The sequence below is a fragment of the Acomys minous genome (genome assembly GCF_964271855.1).
Source record: "Acomys minous genome assembly, chromosome: 15".
Taxonomy (NCBI): domain Eukaryota; kingdom Metazoa; phylum Chordata; class Mammalia; order Rodentia; family Muridae; genus Acomys; species Acomys minous.
In genome coordinates this window covers 71,737,166-71,753,239 of record NC_140497.1, presented here as the reverse complement: position 1 = coordinate 71,753,239, position 16,074 = coordinate 71,737,166, and the positions used below count along the sequence as shown (strand labels likewise).

At 43.2% G+C, this 16,074-nt stretch overlaps 1 protein-coding gene across 2 annotated transcripts in view; it reads left to right on the top strand.

Annotated features, from left to right (window-relative positions):
* The window catches only part of ADAMTS3 (ADAM metallopeptidase with thrombospondin type 1 motif 3), a 215,164-nt gene that overhangs the window by 174,527 nt on the left and 24,563 nt on the right, over positions 1-16,074 (top strand). For both annotated transcript variants that reach the window (XM_084758172.1, XM_084758171.1), the window contains exons 6-14: positions 3,400-3,483; positions 5,917-6,073; positions 6,978-7,083; positions 7,489-7,632; positions 8,168-8,300; positions 9,610-9,723; positions 11,756-11,901; positions 12,984-13,159; positions 14,234-14,367. In XM_084758172.1, the coding sequence (XP_084614298.1) occupies positions 3,400-3,483; positions 5,917-6,073; positions 6,978-7,083; positions 7,489-7,632; positions 8,168-8,300; positions 9,610-9,723; positions 11,756-11,901; positions 12,984-13,159; positions 14,234-14,367 (1,194 nt within the window). The remainder of the gene's footprint in view (positions 1-3,399; positions 3,484-5,916; positions 6,074-6,977; positions 7,084-7,488; positions 7,633-8,167; positions 8,301-9,609; positions 9,724-11,755; positions 11,902-12,983; positions 13,160-14,233; positions 14,368-16,074) is intronic.

The window sequence follows — 16,074 nt, the reverse complement described above, 5'->3', positions numbered from 1 at the left end:
CATTTGCCAACAAGAAATGTGAGGCCCCAAGTGGTCAGGTAACCACTGTGAAGCCCCTGAGTTTACTGTGGAAAAGCTGGCAGCAGCATCCAGGACTTGGAACATACAGCCCTGTTCTGGTCCTACATGTATGTTGGTGTGAGAACACGGTGCCTGTGGCCCTGATGGGCATGAGGAGATGAAAAGCTGCTGCATTACTAAGCATGTCTTAAAGCTGAGGTACACAAAGGAGTCAGCTTTCCTGGTCCTGGAGGCGAAGTATACCGGGTAAGAGCCGGGGCTTTGCGTATTATAGACTGCTGTTGCTGGGTTTTCTCGCTCAAAGACTAGTTTCTTCTAGTGGGAAAATATTGCCCCTGTTTTGATTAGTTTAACCTAAGATAATATAGCAGGGATTTGAAACAATCCTATCCCATAACTGATGATTTTTCACTAAAGTAGCCTCCTATCCAATAGTCTGTTGTGATAGTAGCTTTTATTAAATTATGCACTTCTTCTGGTGAATGTTAATTTGACTCTTGACACAGTACCCTTTTACATGACTTGATTCTGTTGCTGTTGGCATTAAGAATTTTTCCCACTATACTTTATTGATTTGTAAATTCATTGACTAGAAATTAACATACTAATTAACGTAGAGTGGTCATATATACTGTATTTTTAAGACTATAAGATACACCTGACCATAAGACGCACCCAGTTTTTAGAGCAGAAAAACAGTAAAAACAGTAGTTGGACCATAAGGCGCACCCTAATCCCCACCCGGGGAAAAGTGCATCTTATGGTCCCAAAAATATGGTACTTTTCTATGTCACGTGTCACAAGCTGCATGCCATTATTACCACCAGTTCTTCCCTTTGGGACTCTAAGGTCACTCCGCTGTGCCTGTTTTCTGTAGCAGTCACGACTGTGTTTCCTACCCCCTGTCGCTGCCTCTTTCCCAGAAGTTAACCCACTTTTCTTCCATATTCCAAGATGTATTGTTCATCCCTTTTGCCTGATTGCTGGCATCACTTTTAACCTTTGGTCAAGAAGGCCTTTACACCTCAGCTCCACTCAGCGAGGCATGATCCTGCCTTTGTGTGTGAAGCCACGCCTCTCATTGGAACAGCTGCCTTACCGAGAAGTCTTGTGGAATGCCCATGGGTCTCTGGACAAGAGCATCAGTGGCGTACAGAACCGTAACACTGAGAATGTTCCTGCTGGATATCCAGTCTAGAAGAGGAGGGTAGGGAGGTTCTGCCTCCAGTTAGGCGGTATGCAGTGGTGTGTAATAGAAGAGAATCAGCTACTGACAAAATAGGTCCCAGAAAGCAGTCTTAGGTTGGATTGGACATTGCCCTTTTGATAAAAATGAGTGGTTTTTAATCTTTGTTTTCTATAGATGCAGGCACAAGTTTATTGCTTCTTCCATATCACAGCTTTTAAGCCTTTATAGGCTTTTCTTCCCACCTCTGTAAACGTTGATGCCTTTAAGGCCCTTCCTTCTATTCTTTGTCTTAAGGCTGAGAAATTTGCTGGGATGAGTTGTGCCCTTTAATTCTCTACACAAGACTATAAGATAGCGCTGTTTATCGTGCTCATTTGGTTAAGTCTCAGAGTTGTTATGTACTGAAGAGTTTTTAACCAAGATAGTCTTGAGACTATTAATGTTCAGTGTCTTTAACCGCTGCATCTCCCTGATCGTTCTGGATACGACACATTTTCAGGCCTCTTTGCCCTCTGTTATTCCTCAAAGGCCATTGTGTTTGGTGACCACCGCTCTTATATGTCAGTGCACAATGAGTTTAATCATCTGGGTGTCCTTCAGCATAGAGTGAGCCAACTTGGCCATGAGTCGCCTGTCTTTACTTCTATGCAATGCAAGGGTTTATCATGGACTGGTTTCCTTTTACTTTAGCTTTACCATCTATAGCTGGGAACCTGGGAATCTTTCTAATCTATGAATATGCATACACGTGTGTACATATGTTTACAAATAAAAATTATGCTTTGCCTTATTTAGTATTTTCTAGCTTAGACTGGCCTTTCACATCCCATCTTTGGTAGCTCTGTAAATGCTGTGTACAATCTGAGTATGTAGTGTGCCACCCATCAGCCTTCACTTAAGGTCTCCGATGTGGAAGTTGTTCCATGCAGTCATGCTAGAATCTTGAACCATTTAAATAGAGATTTCTTGGCCCATTTCTTGGTTAGCGTGGCAAGTCTAATGTCACCCACCAGTCAGAGTTTCCTGATGTGTGCATTTCATTCTATGATGATTGGATTTTCCGGCCTTCCTTCTATGGCATTACACTTGGCTCTGCAGCTTTCAGATTTGCCAAGCCTGCTGCCTAAACCCCCTGGATTGAGAGTGAAATTGTGGTTAGTTTTCGTCTCTCTCTTACTTTCTGTTCGGCGTTGGAGCCCTTGTTCTGGGGACTAACTAGTACCTGGAACCCAGCCAGGTACCTCTGCTGTTGTCATTCCTGCTAGCATGTGCCAAGTTGGACAGCTTTTCTTTGCACTCACTTTGCAGGAGCTTAATCACAAGATATAATTACAGTGTGCTTTAGATTCCTGTCTGCCAGCAACTCACTGTGTGGTTTAGCTCGTCGGTTAAGGTCTGCAGGCTTCGTCTTCCTCTGTATAAAATGGAGTTGAGCTGTGACCTACGGTTGCTTTAATTCCAATAGCTGCACCATTAAGGCACACAAAATCACTTCTGAGAAACTCTAGCCTAAACTTAAAAATGAAATAATGACATTAAGAGTCAGAGTGAGCTCTTCAGACTTGAATCCAGGCCTGACGTCTGATATGCGCTTGTACAGTCACCTTAACAACGCATATTCTGAAAGACATCTATCCTGCAGTAGTTCTAAACAAGCGCTGCCCCAGCAGCTCGATCCTGGGGGGACACTGGGAAAGCCACCTACTAGCTGACTGAAAGGTAGATCCCTCAACCAAGACAGCACCCCTGCCAGCCTCCTGGGCATGCTGCTGCTGGCTTTTTTCTTCCAGTGTGGTGTGGCCACTCACAGGAGGACAGAAATATCACCAGAGTCAAATTCTTGTATTTTCTTTTGGTGAGTCGTGTTAGCATATGCTCAAGTGTGAGCCTTCACGTGTGTGCACGTGCATGCACACACAATTTGATAAGCCTCTTCTTAACATGTCTATGCTTATTTTTCTCTGTAGTAAAATCAGTAATTCACATATCCAAAGACTGCTCCAAAACAAAAGATAAATTACTTCATTTTTGAGATTAGCTTAAAGGAAATTTTATATATATATATAAATATATATTGACCAATCTCACTGGAGTGCTTGTGACTGGCACGGCTGTTCTCTTGAATGTTCCATGTGTCTTGAAGTCCTCGGCATTGCCTTTCTTATAGCAACTTTCTCCTTTGTCTCCAGGTAAATGAAATCTACCATGATGAGTCGCTGGGAGTGCACATAAATGTGGTCCTGGTGCGAATGATTATGCTCGGTTACGCAAAGGTAAAAGATCTTCAAATGCTTGGGCCAGGGACATTAGAGACTAGGTTAGCCAGCAGGAGATTGGGTAGCAAAACTAGCCTTGATCTTGTGTAGCCCCACGGCTATAGCAAGCCGGAAGGAGACTCTTCCTTCCTGCATGGGAAGAGATTTCTAAACTAGAGCAACTTTTTGGTTGAGGCAGGTCTCATATAGCTCAGGTTGGCCCCAGTTTCCCTATGAGGTCAAGGATGACCTTGAACTCCTGATCCTCCTAAGTGTTAGAATTATAAGCATGCATTAACACACCAAGAGTATAGTCTGCTAGGGATTTAACCAACATTTCCCTACACACTGGAAAACTCTATGAATTGAGCTACACCAGAGCCCCAGCTATCAGGAACTTGAGGTGTAAATTAATAAGTAAGTGAACATGAATGAACAGCATTAAGAAAAAAGAAAATGTGCTTGGCCTGCATCCCTCAAGTTTGTGACCTGTATATACTCCAATGGGTCTCTGTAAAGGGCCCATGTGTAGGGTAGTTACTCTTAAAACATTCGGAATACATCCACGAGGAAAAGAGAAGTATCTTTTGTTTTGATTTATTTAGAACAATACTTCAAATGTACATATTTAAAAGGAAAGCACCCTGAATATTTTTTTAATTAAAGATTTTTTTTTTTTTTTGGGTTTGGTTTTTTGAGACAGGGTTTCTCTGTGTTACCTTGGCTGTCCTAGACTCCCTTTGTAGACCAGGCTGGCCTCAAACTCACATCAATCTACCTGTCTCTGCCTCCCCAGTGCTGGGATTAAAGGCGTGCACTGCCACGCCCAGCCCAGTTAAAGAAGTTTTAGTACTTTTGAAAAAAAGAAAGCTGGATCAAAATGTATCCAGTGCCCATTCTTGTCATATAATTTTAAAACCTGTATATATCAATATTAGATGCGTTCCTGCCCTTGGAAAGACTTAAATTCCTTCGAGAAGCCTAACTTGGCAGCTTTCATGTTTAAAACAATGAATGTCTCCATCACTAATCCTCTCCGGTAGGAAGCACCAGGGAACTTGTGCACTTGGGAAACCTTTGTTGGCTCTGTTTTTTAAACAATTAAACTTTATTATACAACCCAGCTAGCTTACACAAGAGGGAAAAAAGGTTAAAGGGAAAAAAGAGTGAACCTTCTGGTCTGAACCGGTTGCTCTCTCTGTCCTCTCTGCCTGCCTGTCTGTCACTAGAGGGGGCGGTCTCCCTCTCCCATTGAGGGTCGATTAGAAACACAATAGTCCAGGTGGAGTCCCCAGGTCCGCTTCCTGAATTCCAGGCCCGGGATGGCTCCACCCAGTCTATCTCAAGGTTAATCTCAGGGGGTATCTGTGGTGTGTCCAAGAGCAAAGCCTGGCAAGATTGCTTTCACCTGTGACAAAGCTTACACTCCTTCCCACAAACTGTGAGCCTCTGTGTGCTTGTGTTTATGCCTCAATCAGCCACATATCCCTGTCTACACATAGGCCAGCCCTGATCTTCACCTTCTCTCAGAAGCCTGATGGATTTTGGGAAGCTACAAAGGGACACGCTAACCCCAGCTGGAAGACTGAACAGCCTTCAGTTGGTTATTAAATCATTTGTTTGGCAAACTGTATGATTAGCATAGAGCAGGCCAAGCTAAGTTTATTAAGAATGTAAACACTGATAATAACATTTGCTGAAATTTAACAAAACTCCGGGTCCTCTAGCCAATTAGGAGCTCATTTGGGATTCCAAATTCAATTTCTCTTTCTGTTAGAAACACTCTGGGAAGGAGACATCTTGTGCTGTTAAAGGATTGGCTTCTTTGCCCATCGACTTTTTAACTCCAGACCACATTGTGAACTTAATATTTACATATATCCACTGAAGTTACCAGATAAGAAAGCAAGCCCTGTCATTACCATGAAGTTAAAAAGCTATTTTTCCCCCCCAGAGTGCAGCTAATGTAATTTGACTGTTCCCCATATAATAAAGTTTGACCAGTCCTGCCAAATCTTGAAAGAATGAATTTTCCTCCTACATACAGATTATTTCTTGACCAAAAGAATACACAAAAATTTTAACTTAGATCTTTGACTTCCATATCCCTGGAAAAGGTCCTATTCAAGAATCTTTGCCAGTATTTGTATGTAATGTGTGAGACCTAAAATTTGAATAGAACCAGGAAATGTTTTAGATTTCTAAAAGTTCCCCTCAAGATAATTAATACTGAGAGACTTCACAGTAATGAATCCTGAGATGGAACATGGTTATGTATGTGTCTGTGGTCCTTCCCTCAGGTGGCATGGAACCTCCTCGTAGGGTCTTTCATGGGCTTTAAGAATTCCTAATCAAAGTTGATGTCCCAGATAATATTTCTGAGTCATTGTTGAAACATTACCATGAAATCCAAATCACAAAACGTGTGTTTAACATATTCTTTCATTTTAGTCCATCAGCCTCATAGAAAGGGGAAACCCATCCAGAAGTCTGGAGAATGTGTGCCGCTGGGCTTGCCAACAGCAGAGACCTGATCCCAACCACGCCGAGCACCATGATCATGCAATTTTCTTAACCAGGCAAGACTTTGGGCCTGCTGGAATGCAAGGTATTACTATTACTATGTAGAAGAAAAACCAAAGGCCTGGGTTTTCAAAAGAAATCCCAAGTCAAGCAGATTTGTGCGAATGCTCACATCTCTTACCACGCTCCGCCATCTACCAGCCAAGCATACATTTTCCCCTCTGTTTCTTCCAGAAACTTTTTGTAGAATCCGCAATGTTGAATGCCACTTAAACACCATAATAAATGGCACTTGCCTTTAAAATAATGGCCGAACATTTGGAGCATGGAAGAGATGCCATAACACGCAGTGTGATTCCCACTGACTGTTGGGAATAAGAATGGCTCCTGCCAACAATCTTTTTTTTTTCCAAAGTCGCCTTATATCTATCTAATAAACCCTCACGTAGGCTGTGGAGAAAGACCGATGGCCTTCTTTTCCACGTCAGTGGAATTTCTGGCTCCCCCCCATTAGAACCAAGATACAGAGGGCCATTTACTAAAACAGAAAGACACGGCAGAGATGGTGGGCAGAACAGGATGGTAACCCCAGGCAGTCCCTTCCCACTTTCCCAAGAGAATATGGCTTACTGATAACAGAGAAATAATGTTCCCCTATTTACGAGAATACTCCTCCTCCTCCTCTTCTTTCTCCTCCTCCTCTTCTTTCTCCTCCTCCTCCTCTTTCTCCTCCTCCTTGCCCTCCTCCTCCTTCTCCTCTTTGTTATTGTTGCTCCTCCTCCTCCTCCTCCTCCTCCTCCTCTTCTTCTTCTTCTTCTTCTTCTTGTGCTTCTTCTGCTTCTGCTTCTTCTTCTTCTTCCCCTCCTCCTCCTCCTTTTAGGCAAAGATCCAGTACTAATTATAATGAGTTATAAATATATATATGTGTGTGTGTGTGTGTGTGTGTGTGTGTGTGTGTGTATAATAAAAGTGATTGTCATTATCTGCAGGCTATGCTCCAGTCACAGGCATGTGTCATCCAGTGAGAAGCTGTACCCTGAATCACGAAGATGGCTTTTCATCTGCTTTTGTAGTAGCCCATGAAACTGGCCATGTGTAAGTCACTACTGACAGCTAGATATAAACAAAATGTTTTGGTTTTATTTTTTTTCTATTTTTTTTTCTTTGCCTCTGTGCTGTTGTTCACCCTTTGAACAAAACTGAATGCCAGTGTGAGTTCTCATCCTTTGCCAAGTATCAGGACCTGAAACCAGTGACGGGTCATGTTCTGAAACTCAATGAGTAACTCTGTCTGGCCAAGCACTCCCGTGCCTTTGATGGCCATAGAATAAGGAAAGCGTTGTGTTAGATGGCTCTCACTTTCAGTGTCCATGGTGTCTCCAAGGAAGCCATGCCGATTTTAAAGACTCTGTCCTTCGCAGCATGTGTTGTGGGGACGGAAGGTAAAGTCCAAGCTCTGGCCCTGCGGTTTTTACCCACCAGCTCTCCTTTGTGTTCCAGGCTGGGAATGGAGCATGACGGGCAAGGCAACCGGTGCGGTGATGAGACCGCCATGGGCAGCGTCATGGCGCCCCTCGTGCAGGCTGCCTTCCATCGCTACCACTGGTCCAGATGCAGCGGTCAGGAACTGAAAAGATACATCCAGTATGTGCCTCGCTGCATGTCATGCCCTGCTGCATAGGCTACACACATGACTTCAGAGGTGTTGACCCCAAAGATTCTATAAGGTCATACAGTGGCTTGAGCCTAGAACTTAAGTGTAGTTTTATCTGGGATGGGCTCTCCCTGGGGTAGATTCCTTCTGACTGATGGTCAGACTTGACCTGAGGACGAAGATGGGGTGTTTGTATGGTTCCTGCTTTTAACCCTATTTATATGCCCCAGTCCTACTGTGCAGCCTTGGGATCTGCCCATCCACACTTTGTATAGGTTCACTTAGTGACAGGAATATGGCTGCCCCAGCACTACTCTATCCCAGAGCTGTGCTTGCTTCACTTTCTCGGAATCAGTAAAGATGGAAGACGAATAGAATAAAACCAAAACCCTTAAAATCCCACTTTCTGGGAACCTGCCCTATGAGCTGACAAAATCCCAGGGTATTTGAGCTACGAGTCCTTTTCCTTTAAGACCTGATTTCAGCAATGAGAACTGAATGCACTTACTGTTTTCCTCCCCACAGCTCCTATGACTGTCTCCTTGATGACCCCTTTGAACACGATTGGCCCAAACTCCCGGAACTCCCAGGAATTAATTATTCCATGGATGAGCAATGCCGGTTTGATTTTGGCGTTGGCTACAAAATGTGCACTGCGGTATGTGACCCCACTGTCGGACTAGGCGTCTTGTCTTGAAATCTGCTATGTAGCTCCTGTTGGGTGAGCTTCGCCAGCTCCCTGGTCTAAGTGTGAAAGTGTCTCCCGTTATCTTGATTTGCTGTGGTGACTGAGCTAAACTAGTTGCTTCGGTAGCTGGCCTGAATGCATCCTCATGAGAGGTAAGAAGGCGGACAGGTAGATCACAGGCTTTTAGTTCTTAATTACTTCTTTTAGTTTTTGAGATTACGAAATAATTACATCATCGCCTCCTCCCATTTCTTCCCTCCAAAGCCTCCCAAATACCTCTCCTTGTTATTTTCCAAATTCATAACTTTTTAAATTAAAATATATGCTTACGTGTGTGTTAGTGTGTTTGTGTAAGTATTTGTGTGTTAGTGTGAGAGTGTATTTGTATGTGTGTATTGGTGTGTGTGTGTGTGTGTGTGTGTACACATACTGCAGAAGTGGGGGCAGAAACATTGCAAGGCTTTTATCTTTAGGATGAAAAAACCAAGATCGTAGAGCCCCTCAAGCCACTTAATCACTCCTGGGTAAACAGGGAGCTAGCTGCACTTTGCTCAAGGTTCTCCAGCTCAGATCCTTGTGTCTCATTCCTACCCCAGATTTTCTCACCTTCAGAGATGGCACTGAGCTTTTCTCTGGCATTGGTAGCTCGTATTCCATACGTCTGTGGCTATAGAAAATGAATATCCTCATATAACAGAAGAAACCCAAATGGAATACTGTGAAAAGTGTGGTGGGACATCCTTATCATCCCATCACTTGAGAGGCTGAGGCAGGAGGATCATGAGTGTGAAGGCAGGCTTTATTCAGCTCCTTGGTGTATTCAGGACCAGCCTGGTCTAGAAAATGAAGCTCCATTTTCGGTGGGTTTACTTTAGGTCTTTACTTTCCAGTAATTCCAGACAATATGATATGGATGTCAGGCAGCGTACGTCAGATCTGACTAAATCCATGAACTTGAGTACCGTATGTGACATTGCTGGCTTAGTTTTCTTACATCTGAAGTGTGGACACTGATAGCATTTCTCTCATAGTTTATGTGAGGATTCATTCTGGTAATGTACTGCAGGCATGGCTGGTCATTGCTGCTTCAGAACAGAGGATTCTAATTGGAACCCTAATGCAAGTGTTTACTTCTTGATATGTTAACACCTTAGATATGAACTTGAAATTAAAAGACCCCTTGGAATAATACCACATGAAGAAGGTGTGTGTAAACTATGGTTGGCAAAAGTCCCGCCCTCCGAAAGTTTACGTATGCTTTTCCTTCTTTCTCTTCCAGTTCCGGACCTTTGACCCGTGCAAACAGCTGTGGTGCAGTCACCCCGATAACCCCTACTTCTGTAAGACTAAGAAAGGGCCCCCACTTGATGGCACTGAATGTGCTGCTGGGAAGGTAAGTGTGTCTGCTACGTGGGAACCTCTCAAAAGTCCAGCAAATGTCGGTCACTGCGGGACAGTCATCCTTAGGGAAAGTGCGGTGCCCCGGGGGTTCCTAGTCACTAAGAAAATGCACTAGCTTCTGAAGCTGCCGTCACAAATAGCTCTTGAGGGTAAGAACCAGGTATACTGAGGTAAACTCTCTATGCAAACAGGCCCTGCTCCCTCCAGAGACTGTAGTGGCTATTGCTTCCTCCCATACTATGGCCACGCCCCCGCTGACCTCTGACAGTGGATGTTTGTTCCCTCTGCCGCTTTCTTGCAAGATCTGAGCCTTCTCATGATGTTTTCAGTCTACCTAGATACCTCAGGATCGTCTCCTGAACTTGAAACCCTTAAATGAATCCTGTTTACAAGGAATTTTTAACTAAATAAGGTCACCTTCACAGGCCCAGGCAGTAGAAGCTTTTAACTTTGGGAGGAGCAGTCAGTCTGGCTCACTGCAGCCAAGAGAAAGGCAATAGGGACGGCAGATCTATGGCCCCTGCGACTAGGGTCTGATTTACTTGCTGGCATAGCATCCCTTGTGAAAGCTGCCCAGAAATAAAGGCATGTGAATTTATACAGAAGACTTGGCCTCACTCCTGGGGGAAGGATGCCCAAAGGTTTTAAATCTCAGATTGTGTAGTTAGTTGAGACTGAATGCTTAGAAGCTGGCTGGGTGCCAAGCATGCTTCTCTTAAGGGCAAAGGCCCAAAACAAAGGCATGCTAAGAACGCAAGTAGAAGAGCCTTGACTGGTTAGAAGTAATAGATTGTAGAGAGGACCGAATGCTGCCAGAAAAGATAAATGCAACTTTTACTGTTTTAAAAGGTATATTTCAAACATACGTGAACTGCCCTTAATGTGAAATATGCATACTAATAAAAATCTGCTATTGCAAGCACTTGCATTCTGTCAGACCCTGTGCCAACTTCATTATATATAGTATCTATCTTTGGGAAGAGTTAATACATATGTTTTCGACTAAAAATAAGAACAATCATTAGTAGACTCATTATTGGCTTATTAAAAAGTTATGTTATAATCAATTTTAGCATCCAACTCCCCTACATATAATTGTATCATGTTACATCTAAGTGTATAAAGTTTTTTAAAGCTACTTTGTCATAATATACAAAAAGACAATTGAATTTTTTGGAGAGAACATGATCTATTCCCTTGAGAATACACCTGCCAAATGCCGAGCAGTATTGTCAAGGAACCTCACAAGTAGCATTGTGGATGTATTGGCCCCACTTTGTCCCTACATGTGGCCCCTAAACAATTCATGAATTTTTATAGACCTTGATTTTACTTATCTAAAAGGTAAAAAAAAATCATCTAACCCATCTATTTTTCAGATTCTTAAATTAATATGCTATAAAGTTAAAGGTGCTTTGAAAGCTGACTATAGTTTTAACTAACTTTTAGTTAATTATTTTTGAAGTTGAGACATATATGCATGCCATTGTTTTAAAAGGGGGCACATGAAGCATCTAAACCTCTCGGGTGATGGAGTCAGTGAGAAGTGACACCGAGAGTGGTACCTGCTGGGCAGGTTGGACACTCATTTGTGGTGTACGATCCCAAAACTTATCTGAGTAAATGCTATTATACGATTTATTTTTATTAATGTGTATCCGTACGTAACATGCATGTATATGAGAGTGAATGCCCAGTGTCTGTCTGGTGCGCGCAGAGGCCAGAAGAGGGCACCTGATGCCTTTGACTTGGAGTTACAGTCTGGTGTGGATGCAAGAGAGCAGTGAGCACTCATAAGCAACCCCAAATATAGCATTTTATTTATTCTTAAAATTATGGATCTTAGTCATCCTTTTGATAGGATATCTTTGTGAAGCAAACGCCTATGGGTGCTTTAAGTCAGTACTTAACTGGAGGAAAAATCAGGAGACGAAGCCCTTCAAATAAGTGTTTCTTGAACAATGCCTCCCTCGACTTTCCTAATTAACCCCCTCTCTCTCTTTTTTTTTTTTCCTTTCTCTAAGTGGTGCTATAAAGGGCACTGCATGTGGAAGAATGCTAACCAACAGAAACAAGATGGCAACTGGGGGTCGTGGACCAAATTTGGATCCTGCTCCAGGACGTGTGGAACTGGCGTTCGTTTCAGAACACGCCAGTGCAATAACCCTGCGTGAGTATAACCCCGCGACTCCTGGGGCTTTCTGTTGGCCGGAAAGTGATTCCGGGTTCTCTCTCTTCCGTCCTGCTTGCAAAACAGAGGCTATGAAAATGTGTTGTTCCCAGTTCACAAGCAGTGTCTTTTGGGTTAACAATGTTATCAAATGGTAGAGAATGGTCACTCATGAAGGCAGACACTCAGATGAAGAAAAGAGAAGTGGTTTTCTTCTGAAGAACTTGATGTTTGGAACTATCAGGTAGCTGAGCACAGAGTTAAAAACTACCTGTCCTGTATGCTGCGACATGTCTGTAAAAGAAGCACAGGGCCATTTGGAGGAAGAAGTGCCAACAATTTCACCTAAGCTCCAGAAGGGCGGCCCAGCTGCCTCAGTGTAGACTGACAGACTGGCGGGGACTTAGCCTGACAGAATTCATACGAGCCAAGGAAAAGTAGTGAAATCATTCAACTTTGATTTGCTGACTTGCTCACCTGGGGTTCGAGCTGTGAGCAGCCCTTTCTCTGTTCTGGCAGAAGGACAGCTCTGAGCGTGACTTTTATAAGGACTACTGATGGCTGCACACTGCCTCCACAGGAGGTGAGGATGGCAGCATCAGAAAGAGTAGTGAGGCTCAGGAGCACGGCAGTAAAGAGCTAAGTGTTCTCACCATAGCCCATGGTTCCCCCATTGACTCTTACCACTCCCTTGGTTGGAAAAATCATTCCATTTTTGCATTGGAATTAGAGACACAGGGCTATATGCTCAATGTTTCTTTGAGTTGCAACCTCATGTCTTATACATGGTAGAAATACCATTTTTCTTGAGTTCGTCTGTCCGGCTTCCATCTTTGTATGCTTCTGTCGTGAATAAAACATACCATTTCAACACTGACTTAGGTTGTGCTTGGGAGTCATTACCCCCTCCATAGAGAGTAATAAGGGTACATTCGGAGAAACACTCGACTTTGGAAGTTTGGCATCATTCAGTCTGTGCTGGCAGCTCGGACACTTGGCTCTCTGCCCAGCAGAACTGCTTCTGGGGGGCTGAGCGTCTGGGCTCATGCCAGGCAGCCTTTGAGGTGTCGTCTTTTCTCTAGGCCCATCAACGGTGGGCAGGACTGCCCTGGTGTTAATTTTGAGTACCAGCTTTGTAATACAGAAGAATGCCAGAAGTACTTTGAGGACTTCAGGGCCCAGCAGTGCCAACAGCGCAACTCCCACTTTGAGTACCAGAATACTAAACACCACTGGCTACCACACGAACATCCTGACGGTGAGTGGATGCCATTCTATGGTCCCTTAGTGTTCAAGCTTGGCTGACACCAAGCCCTTGCACTCTTGAGCCCTGTGTGGCAACATAGGAAATGGAATGTTTACAGAGGCGAGTCACTCCAGGTTCCCAAGAATCAGTCCTTTCTCCTGAGAGGTATGTTGCGTGACAGGCATGTTATCTGGCAAACAGCCCTGTCACCACCCCCCCCCCCATGGGAAGTGACATTGAATCACTTGATTCAACTGAAATTGTCAATGAAGAAATAACCACAGCATGGGAAAATAGTCCCTTTACAGCCAAGCCAAGATGAAGACAGAAAAGCAAAAGGGAGGCAGCCATGTATTAAGACAGACTTCATAGCCTTGTCTAAACTAGTTATTAAAAAATATTCTTGGAATTTTTCTTCTAATGTTTCACTTCTTCCCACTAAATTCTGGCTTAGATAGGCTCAAAATTAAATCTCTTGTCACATTTGTTTGGCTGATCAATGTGTATATGCCACTGAATTCTATTGAGTGCTATTTTATAAGAAATCTAAGCATGGACAGGTCAAAGTTGAACACTTTAGAATCAAGGCATTATTTTCTAATATACTTTAGTGAAGTGAGTCACCTAGATTATCAACTATATAGAGTCTACAAAGGGCACAGGCATCAGCTAAGTGATAGGGTGAGACCAAAGACCAATGCAGTCAGTGTTAAGAATGATACTAAAGTGAAATTGGCTTTGAGTCAAAGCTTACTGCAAAGCTAATGTAGGTGACATCAGGGTTTGCCAATGTAATCTGCCTGGGTCAGTCCCAGGCTACATCTGACTGATGTACCTACTAAGTTAATAGAAACCCTTATTATCTCAACAATGGCCCAGTTTAGATGACATAAAATTAGGAATCACACTAAAACATACATGCATGGTGGGATATCTGCACTTTTCAGCTACTCCCTATTTTTATTCATCCAGTATTTCATTTGCTTTTCAGGAACCCATATTGAAGTGTTGCATCTTAAAGTAAACTGTGCTGGTCAAACATCCTATCTTATGTAAATAAATGATTAACACCTTCCTCTTATGCAGCTAAGAAAAGATGCCACCTCTACTGTCAGTCCAAGGAGACTGGGGATGTTGCTTACATGAAACAGCTGGTTCACGATGGAACACGCTGTTCCTACAAAGATCCATACAGCATATGTGTGCGAGGAGAGTGTGTGGTAAGTTCAAAACCCTGCCTCCACAGCATCTCACGGGGCATGTGTAGAATTCTTTTCTACTGATCTGTGTTGTTGTTTTGGTTGTTTGAGAAAGAGTCTCACTGTGTAGCTCTGGCTAGCCTGGAACTCACAGTGTAGGCTGGCTTCAACCTTACAGAGCTCTGCCTGTGTCTTCACCTCCTGAGTTTTGGAATTCAAGGCAAGTACCGCCATACCAAGCTCTCAACTCATTCTTATTGGTGAGGTAGCATTGCAGTGGCCATTTTGAAGAGTTGAAAAGATAATGTGGATTGGCGAAATTGTGCTTAATTAGAATCAATCTGGTTCTTGCCTGAATCAAGATTCAAGAATAGTTTTAATTGTGCTTTTGACACTTCCAGATAATTTTTCTAAGTAACTAATGTCTTTAGATTGGGAATCCAGTCAGGAACTGCATTTGCTTTTAGTATTTTACTAGCGGCAATCTACTATTGTAAACCTTCTTTGTTTTTATAGAATCTCATATCTCATACAATGTGTTTTGATCAGATCCACCCCCTATTCCCTCCCCTTCCCACCACTTACGCTTTTCACATTTATGGGCACTGTTTTTATTTTTCTTCTTAAACCCACTATTTCTACTTAGTGCTGCCTATGTGCATAGGACCTTTACTGTGGCATGGGTGGCTTTCCAGGGGTCACATCTCTAAAGGGAAAGTATTGTCCTTTCCCCAGAACCTATTAATTCCTTGTGGCCCCTGAGATAGGGGTGGGACTTCATGAACCCCTCTACCACCCACATGGGAGTTTGGCTGGCTTGATCTTGTGCAGACCTTATACCTGTTGTCACTGCCCCTTTAAGTTCATGTGTGTAGCAGCACTATCAATGTCTACCAAGTAATATTTTACTGAAGATTCCCTTACTTCTGGCTCTCAGAATGTTTCACCCATCTTTCACAGTGATGCCTAAGGGAAGGGTATGTTATAAATGTCCCATGTTGAGCTGAGCATTCCACAGGTTCTTCTTACTCTGCATGCTGAACAACTGTATGTCTCTATTTTAAATGCCATGTAATGCAAAAGGAAACTTATGTGATGATGGTTGAGAGTTGGGGGGGGGGGTGTAGTACTATTTTCATTGGGCAAAATAATAATATTAGGGTCTTCCCTAGGACCAATGACCTAGCTAGTCATAGAGTTTTGGTGCTATTAGTAGTACCAGAGATGAGCTTCTGGAGTGGGTTTTAAATCCAATGAGAAAGCAATTGGTTACTCCTATGCATCTGTGCCACTATTGCACCAGTGGGCATATCTTACTAGGCAAGTCATTATTGTAGATCACAGAGTTTAGAGTAGGTTAGTTGGGAATCCCTGTTGGGATCCTGTAGGCTAGTTGGGAAACTGTTGAGTGTTTTTTCTCTCCCAGTTGTGTAAGTAGAACTTTGAAAGTTAGCTTACAGTGGTGTGAAGCTTCCAAGTCAGCATCGGTTTGATTTCTTAGGGTTCTGTGATTCATCTGTGCTGTTTCTTCAGCAATATCTTCTCACCCCATCAAGTTCTGAAGGGTAACCAAGAGAAATAGCAATGACTTGTAATGTCTAGAGAGGTCTTACAGACTCCATTGACCAATAACTCAAAAAAGAGGCCACCCATACCTGAAACTAGGCTTTTTATTTGATGGCCTATAGTGTCTGAGAGAGACATTGATTCCCCCCTTATAAAGCAACT